The 9,064-nt window shown below is 37.2% G+C and overlaps 1 protein-coding gene across 2 annotated transcripts; it reads right to left on the bottom strand.

The window, feature by feature from the left end:
- Positions 1-1,506: 1,506 nt before the first annotated feature.
- On the bottom strand, positions 1,507-8,820 carry LOC127481659 (sulfotransferase 6B1-like). Of its 2 annotated transcripts, none has more exons than XM_051811182.1 (7): positions 8,541-8,820; positions 7,271-7,407; positions 6,511-6,600; positions 5,732-5,858; positions 4,848-4,942; positions 4,190-4,346; positions 1,507-3,282 (listed from the first exon to the last, which is right to left on the bottom strand). In XM_051811182.1, the coding sequence occupies exons 1-7, from the start codon at positions 8,740-8,742 to the stop codon at positions 3,152-3,154; spliced, it is 939 nt and encodes a 312-aa protein (XP_051667142.1). In that variant the 5' UTR covers positions 8,743-8,820; the 3' UTR covers positions 1,507-3,151. The 2 variants fall into 2 exon arrangements, with proteins under 2 accessions (XP_051667142.1, XP_051667143.1); XM_051811183.1 differs by lacking the exon at positions 8,541-8,820 and adding an exon at positions 7,511-7,540 and having other exon boundaries at positions 7,271-7,432.
- Between the last annotated feature and the right edge of the window lie 244 nt (positions 8,821-9,064).

Below are 9,064 nucleotides of genomic sequence, written 5' to 3' on the forward strand. Positions count from 1 at the left end.
TTTTAATCTAGTTCAATAGAGTAATGGTGATGTATTATTATTTGAGGAATTACCCAAAGAGCTTGTCTTTCCCCTGGAAGCCGTGTAGCATCCAGTGTTTGCAAAGACTGTTTCCAGACTCAGTAACAACTACCTACATAATCTCTCACCCAAAAATGCTACAAAGGTAACAGTTTTTAAAGATTAATGATTTCACCTTCTTAACTAAAATAAATGCGATACGCAGATTTACTTAACAAAGTCCATTGTGCCTGGAAAGCCTCACTGCAAGGGAAGGCTCTTGTGTGGTGTCAGTGTCTGAAAACCCAAAAGCTGCCATGAAGCTGCAATGGGATTCAGCCAGTGAGAATCCAGAATGCAACTCTAAAATCTGGTGTGGATCTAATTGGGGGAAAATTATCACATAAGACGTCAGACTTGATAGACTTTTGTCTGTTCCATAAACTGAGGTGTTTGGTGAAAATATAATTCATGTAAGAAGGGGCACGGGCAGGGGATCAGTAAGAATGCAGAAAACTGGTCTGCTATATTATAAGATGCCTACAAGTAAAGATCTAGAAGTGACTTTATGTGAATTTCTAGTCCTCACCTTGTACTGCTAAAGTATCAAGCATGATTATCTTTTCCCTGACAGATGAAATTTCTTTGCAGTCTGTGCAGAACATCATTCTCCAGTTAAGATTGACCTGCAAACAGAGGCTGTAATAATTGTTGCTTGTGTTTTAGGTATGGTACTCCTGTTACAGTAGACCTGAATAAGATTTGGCCATTTTTTTCCAGCACTGTCACCATGTTAGTTCCTGCTGAGTGTGATTCCTCAGGTCTTTTCATGCCAACTGCTGCATCACTGGTTTACCCCCATTGAGTACCTGTGCCTTTGCTTTCTCTTTTCTAAATGTAGTGTTTTACACTTACCTTTACTGATCTTTGTGTTGGCTAATCTTTTCAATTTGCTATGTTGTTTCAAATTGTTTCCCCATTTTCTCAAGTACTTTCAGCTGTCTATTCTGATCTCCAGTCTTAAAAGTCAATCATTTATGACACAGTATGTGATATTAGTTTGTCCAGCAGTGTTAAGAACAATGTTGAATATGACCAGGACTCACCACTAGAGGATACTGTTTTAATTGACCTCCCAGTTTTGCTGTCATCCAATATATGCAGTTTGACCATGAGCATGCAACCAAGTTCATAACATCCATGTAAACAAGTGGATATTCCTGAAAGGATTGCTGCTGGTGACCCTGCTTCTGAATGCCTTTTGTAGCTGTTGTATGAATTGATAGGAACACAAATCTACTTTCAGTACTTCAATTTCATTTCTATAACCACATTTGTACACTGCCATCTCCACATACAAGGCCATACATTTCTGGATTTACATTGTGTCTCTTCTGTCATATAATTTCAGACCCTTTCTGATGCTGTCACCTATTGTATCTCTTGTCTATGGCTTATTCAAGAGGTAAGTTATCTTTTAAAGGAGGAACACAAACAGCTGTGACATGATTTATACTTACTACTTTATTATCCTCAAAATGTTTCACGGAGGGTTGCTTGGTCATTTTTGCTAGTGCATTTCCAGGTATCAAGTTAAGGTGACTGCTCTATTTTGATTCTTTCTCAAGTTTTTAACACAGCTATTACATATGTTCTCCAAGGCATCTGGTACCTTTCTGAGTTCTTACAGATAATTTGTAGTTGTTCAAAGATTACTTGCATCAGGATTTTCAGCTGCTCTGCCTTTGAATTCATTCATTTTTTCTAAATATTAAGCATTCCTATTTCTTCGCAAAACCCTACATGTCTACATATGTCCAGGCAGAACCAACAAGCTTTAAAAGAGTGAAGCAAAAAGTCACTTTATTGTTCCCTAGTGTATATTTTATTTCTATTTCTTATCTGCTTAGCGGTGAATCTATAAATTGGGTGTGGTTTTTCCTATTTTTAATTCAACTGTACTTAAAGAACTTAATTTTGCTTCTTTTCCCAGAACAGATGGCTGAAGTGCAGTTAGTCCCTGGACAGGTCTGAAATACTGTGTCCACAGAGCCAAATAGCAATGGCAGTACAATATAGCTGAGTATAGTAATGTCTCACACCATCACTCTTGGCACTCCCACTCTCTCAACAGAACCATTTTCAAGAAAGACACGGACAAACTGGAGGGGTTCCAAAGGAGGACCACAAAGATGAGAAGGCTCAGGGACAACCTCATCACAGTATTTCAGTAGTTAAAGGGCAGCAACAAAGAGGACAGAGGTTCTCTATTCACAAGGAGCCATATGGAGAAGGTAACAGGCAGTGGGTTCATGTTGCATGAGGAGGGGTTTCATCTTAATATAAGAAAAAATTTTTTACAGTGAGAACAATCATTCACTGGAACAACCTCTCCAGAAATGCGGTAGAGTCTGTCCTCATCACTGGAGGTCTTCAAGATGCAATAATCTCATCTAGGCTCCATTTCTCATGAAAGGTTGGATCGTATCATTTTTCAAGATCTCTTCCATCCTGGGCTGTTCTATGTTCCTATAAAAGCAGTGACTCTTACTGAATTTTTCCGGTTGACACCAGCCTATAATCTGAAATCCATCCTCACATTTTGCATTCAGAGAGATTAAAATCCTTAAGAATGATGATCCTCATTCCCTTTCTTTCTTCTCTCTCTAGCTCTGATCCAGTTTGTGCTGAAGTCATGGAAGACATCCTTTGTCATTAGGTTTGTGTCAGATCCATATTTTTGCTAGTAATCTTTTCTGTGAAGACATTGCTTGATTTGAAACATTTTTGAAGAAAAAGTTATCTGCACAGTAAATAACTACAAAATAGTCTAGAAAGATGGGGTTTGGCTAGAAAGAAAAGGGTCATTTCCCTCCAGGTGACAGCTACTGGAACAGGGCTGTTGAATTTTTGTGAATATGATTAGTTGACACATCTTGCAGCAAATGGGTGTAGCCAAAGCAAGCCAAAGATCTCACCATAAAACTAAAGCCTACTATTCATCATTGTCACTATAAAGGCTGCTGCAATGTGTTTATTACAGTAATTCTAATAGTGCTTTGATAATTTGATCTAATTTTCCAGTATATAGTATTTAGATTATCAGCGTGTGCCTCGAGAAGTTCTTGTTCTGACAACATCTTATTACTCTTCAGGCTTTACAGTACACTTCATACTTTAACTTTGTTCCAAGTTTAGTTCCTCCTACATATTCTTCAAATGCTTTGTCCATTTTCTCATTCTGATCTTCACTGAAAAGATTCTTCCAGTCATTTACAGCACCTTCAGAGAAGTAAAGAAACTTGAAAATCAAGAAAAATTTTTCTATACATCTGTCATTCTTATTCCTTTGTGCACTAAATACTGTTGATCTATTTTTCCAGATAAAACTTTACTCATTTCTGCACCAATATAATTTTGTGAACTCAATGGAGCTACATATCTGCGAAACTGCTATAATGCAAAAGAGAATACTCCTCTTCTGGTGACTGTGTTCAAAAAGGCAGCCTAAAGTCCTGGTCCCCTACAGCTCCATACTCCAGTCAGTTATGACTGACAAAGTGAAAGATCATGAGGAATTGATTAAGAATTACCTCGCAGGAGGCAGAGCTGGGTTTCTGCTCCTTTGGCAGCTAGAGTTTTTATCTAATGACTTCTTTAACGTAAACTGCATAAATAGATTGACAGCCAGTTGGCCTTCCCACTTCTGTGTCCCCTACACTATGCTGCAAAAATAGTTCCCTTTTGTTGCCCCTCCTCTGTGTACCTGATTCTTGCATGCTTGACTTAGTCCTAACCTGTAAGAGTGAACAGGGGTTTGGCAGTGGCCCTCCTAAAAAGTGTGATCGTGCCACTCAGGTTGTTTGGCCCGGTGCTGCCTGCTCGGATAAGCCTCTAATGGCTGAACAATCAGTGACATAGGCACAGAGGTGAAGCGGAGTTCAGACACATGACACTTCCTCCTTCCTGACAGCTGTCTGTGGGCCTATAAAATTTGCTCTGTTGCCAGAGCCTTGCTGGGTATCTTTCTCACCAGCGCTCCTTGAATAGCTTTCTCAAGTGAAATAGTGATAACCTGCTTGATACTAACTCGCAATGCTAATATGTGTGCAAAAAACAAGAAGCAAAGAATGGCCCAAGTTCTTGAGAATGTGACATTTCTACCTCTGAACCGCTTGGAGCTTCCTACCTTTGCGAAAGAGAATGTTGCCTAATACCCCATGGGTCTTCTGTGAGTTCTTCTTCATTGACTGAAAGCTGCTCCTCTCTACCACAAGCTGAAGCTCCTCCTCAGTCACTGAAATCCCTAAGAAAGCAGCTATGTTTTTCACACCCACGACAGGATTCTGGAAAGAGCAATGTAACATACCACATGACATTCAAGCAAATTACACTGCTTTCCAAGGCGTTTACAATTCCCTACATCTCTCTGCTAGCTACATATATGGAATATTCATAGAGTTCAGTAGGACTAGAGTAATACATAGTGTTTCTCTTCTCCATAATTATTTTAGAGGAGATATGAGCTGTTTCCCTATAGATTACAAAAGACTGTGCACCATTTACAGCTGAACAAAATCTACACTGTTGAATATATAAAAGCTCCTCCCAGAAAATTATTGGGGATTTTGATTTACAGTTATTTGGGCTTATAGCACAGCTAAATAAAAAACAATAATAATTTTCTCAAGCGAAATTTTAAAAGGTAAAAAGCATTTTACCTTTTCTTTACGTAAAATAAGAATCTATCCCACAGTTTGCATACCCTACATGAATGTAATGGTGACTTGCTTTAGGAAAAAATGCTCTTTGAAGTATAAAATATTTGTAATTACTGATAACCTCACCTCTTTTAGCTCTTCATAAGTTATTGTCATAACATTTTCTTCATCAGCATAGTTGTTCCATTTGGAAAGGTATTCGAAGTATGATCCCCAGGCCACTAAATAGAACAAAAGAATCCTAAGATATGTCATAAATGAACATTAGACAAGCTCCTTAAAAAATAAACTAAATTTTATTCATTAAGTTGATCTCTCAGCCATGAGCACTATTAATCATGTCTATGGCAGAGTTTACACCCTTCTGTGGAAATTATAGGTTTTGCTCCAGGCTGTTCTGGCATACACACAAGTCTCAGGGATATGATACAATTTGTAAGTTGGAACAGTAAAACTTGTTAGTATCTCAGGGCAGATGGGACTCCACCAAAGAGCTATCAGTACTCAAACCATCTTGCAGACTCCCTTAATCCACTTTGAAACCTTGTGTAACCCTCCCTTCAGCTGGCCATGTGCTATGCTAAACTTATGCAATTTAAACTAGTGTTATTATTTTCTCTCCTTTTTAATGCATTAGACTTAGTCCAAATAATTCCTTTCATCCTATTTGGCATCTAGGTGTTTATATGCCTGTATGGACACAAGATGATGGACACTGGAGAGGAGGGGTGAAGGGGATCCAAGACAGAGATAAGGAAGAATTACTTCTTCCAGAAAAAATATCAGTTTAGACAAGTTAAAGCAGCTTGTGGAACTGCAGTTTTGACAGGGACTTATCCTCAAGCAGTAAGACAAGTATGGTAAACTTTAGTGCAAATGTCTAACTTTCTCTCTTTAATCTCTGCTTTTGTACTGTAAACTAAAAATTCCTAGTGAAGCTGATTTACTGAAGTAAAGCTTTTTTAGACAAAGCATTGACTAATTGACACAGCCAGAATAATATACTGTACCTTTCTTTGTCATGAAATCTGTGAAGAAATCATCCCAGGTCTCATAGGAGGGAAGAATAGCCAGGCCATTGGAAAAATGGTAAAAAGATGTAGCTAAATCTTTTGGGTTACGAATCAATAACAATATCTAGAAAAAAAAATTAATTATTTGTACAGAAAGATGTAACAAACTATAGCATGAAAACAATAATAATATATTTTATAATTGCAGTTGGGGAATTTCTAATATCTTGTATGCTACTTGCAGACATAGCAATTTCATTCCAAATTAAGAAGGTGAAGTATTTAACTTTGCTTTGGAACCATGTGAAGATGATTGCCTTTAATTATTAAAGTATTTTATACAGATTAACCAAATTAATTATGCAGAATCTAAGTATGTTTTGCTCAATACAAGCATAATTCATCATTTAGGTAGCAGGGAAAAAATCACAAAAATGCAAATTCTCTCTGAAACTTGACACACTGAAGCCCTCACTTGTGACAACACCACAAAATGTCTCCTATGGGAAATTGTGTCAAAATGCATTTTGCCTCTGGAGGATTTGTTCAAGCCCTGCAACTCCCTTATGGAGACTGTCACAAAGGTGCCAATAAGGACAAACACAGGTTAAGTGAGATGAATGGCAATACTTAAACAGGCATGTAGAAATGGCCAGGTTAAACACTTAAGTATAAGAGTGATTCTGAAAATTGGCAGAAAAGTACTTCATTGGCTATAAAAAAAAAAAAAAAGCTGTTGAAGTGTTTGCTTTTGAGACATTAAAATCAGTACTCACCTTGACTTTATTTTTGAAGATAGACTTGGGAAGGTTTTCAGGACGGAGATGAGTAACCATAAATCTTGGAGAAGGTAATTTGGTCATTCGCTTTAGGAATTGGAAGGAGGAGAGTGGACAGTTCAGTTAGTACAAATATTCTTTCCAACAGCCTATTCTAAAATGTTGCCTTGCTAAACTTATCAAGTTATTGTCTGATAAAAGTACTTTTCTGTGTGTGTATGTTTTACCCTGGGATATTAGTGGGCTGCTGTGAGTAGCTCTACTCTTCAAAAACCCCTGAGAATGAGTGACTAGAGAAAGACTATCCATTGTTAATTCTCTTTAGTGATAATGAATTTGACATGTTCTGTTAGACAAGGGCTCAAAACTGAAGGTAAGATACAGACTCTAACTGGGTATATGTGAAAGCTGAAGGATCTCAAGGACTGGATGCAGGGGTGAGAAGGAAGAGCTAGTAAAGGACACAAAAGCTAGTATTTCATTATTTGATACTTCTTGAAGCTCTTCCTTAACACAGAAGATGCTATGTTGAATTTCTGCAGTTCTTGTGTATCTAATGGGTAAGTGCTCCTGTCACTCTCATTGAAGTCTTCATTTATTCCTCACCATTTGGCAATCCAGACAAGATTCGTCCTGATCAGATCCCATATACAGAAAAGTGGGAGAGTTCTTTTCAAACAGTGGAATATTTCACACTCCATATGTTCAGTATTTGAAGCACATAATTTCAATAATTTTATACATATTCTGTTCCCACCTCATATTTCTTGGCATCTCCAACTTCAAGGTAAGGGAATTCTAGTTCTTCATCATTCACACCGCTTTCTCCATCCTGTGTTTTCTTTTCAGATATGTTTATCAGGTCAGTTAAGATTTGACTTAGCCAGTTTGTGCCTGAAAGAGGAAAAATACAGAATTTCTTGTAAAAGTTTTAGAATAAACAGAAATGGATTTTCCAGGAAAGCCAGGAGGAAGGTAGTACTACGAGGTGAGTTACCTGGTCTCCTTTCATGTGATACAATAACAGCTGACTATCTGGACAATCACCTGTCAGGGTCCTACCTTTGGTCCTCTGTGCTGTATGTACTCATCTGCTTTGCCAATAGGAAAAAAATTCTCTGAAGTAACATTTCCTATACACTTTTATTATATTTTTCTCAAAACATACCAAAGAGTCTGTAGCGAACTCCCATCTTTAGTCTACCATTTCCTGACTTCTGGATACTGGGTTCCTACATCTTTCTCACTACAGTCTTAACAACTGCAGTCTGGTGCAAGCATTTCTTCAAAAAGAAAATATGATAAAAAATCAAAAACCTTGCAATCCTTTCAGCTCTAAGACAGTGCAAACCCAGTTGCTGGAGGAGAGAAACTACTAGATTAAAATGGATATGAGACACATCTGACCCAAACCTGTGGCTCTGATAAGGGGCAGCACAGGGTGCTCTCAGGCAGAAGGAGCAAAGGTTGTAAACTTACACTCCTAGCAAAGATCTCCTCCTGATTTCCTAATAAGCATTGAACAATGTGATCATTTCAAGTGCTAAAAAATATTTTTGATAGCTATTTCCTGACATCTATATGAAACAAACTAAAGAAAACGCAGCATGGCATGGGAAGGTACGGAAAGCTCAATTCCGTGTAAAAAAGATAAATGTGACAGCAGATCCTGTAATATCAAAGGATCTCATTATGTGTGGTGTAAATCAGTGTATTTTAATTCTCTCCAATTCATGCATTTAACTTCATAACTATGAAAAGTAAAGATAACAAAAACCTTTACATGTTATAGAAAAGAAATCAGATTGTTTTTCTCAGTCTTTTGGAAAATTTCCTACATAAAATCCTCATAATTAATTATCTTGTGCTTTTTGAGAACAAAATACATTTCACAAAATTTTGTGAACATTCTAAATACAATTATTTAATATAATATATATTATATCATATATATTGCATATATTAATACAAATCCACCTATTTGCAATTATATTACATTATTTAACAAAAAAGCAAAATATATTCACCAGATTTAGGGTATCCTGCCAAAAGTACATCATCACTTCTGGATTCAAAGGACTCCAAGGCTCTGAATGTTTCAGGACTACAAATAGTGACAGGGTAGAGAGTTCCATTGTAAGAAAACAGCAGTTCATCCCGAGGCAGTAAACTGGCATCCGCTATTCCTTTATCTATAAGATCAGTAAAATGTTTCCTGGACTTGTCCATTCTACTTCTCTCTCTCACACACACAGGCTCTGACACAGTGTGAAATGCTATGTAGAAAAAGAAACCCACGTGTTACCTTTTTATAGGTTCTTGATTTGTTGGGGGTTTTTTGCGTTTTGTTTGTTTGGAGGTTTATTGGACCCTATGATATTAATTTATTACTCTTTCTGAACTGTACCGCTTCAAAGAGTAATTTGAACCTTTTGAAATCGATAAAAGTTGAACATAAACAAGATAAACAACCAAATGCAATTGCATTCTAGGAAAAAGGGCTTAGATAATTTCAAAATATCATGCCTGTCACATGAAAAGGGGCAGAAAA

Source organism: Manacus candei, unplaced genomic scaffold (genome assembly GCF_025592945.1).
Source record: "Manacus candei isolate 608988 ecotype Guabito, Panama unplaced genomic scaffold, ASM2559294v1 h1tg000081l, whole genome shotgun sequence".
Taxonomy (NCBI): domain Eukaryota; kingdom Metazoa; phylum Chordata; class Aves; order Passeriformes; family Pipridae; genus Manacus; species Manacus candei.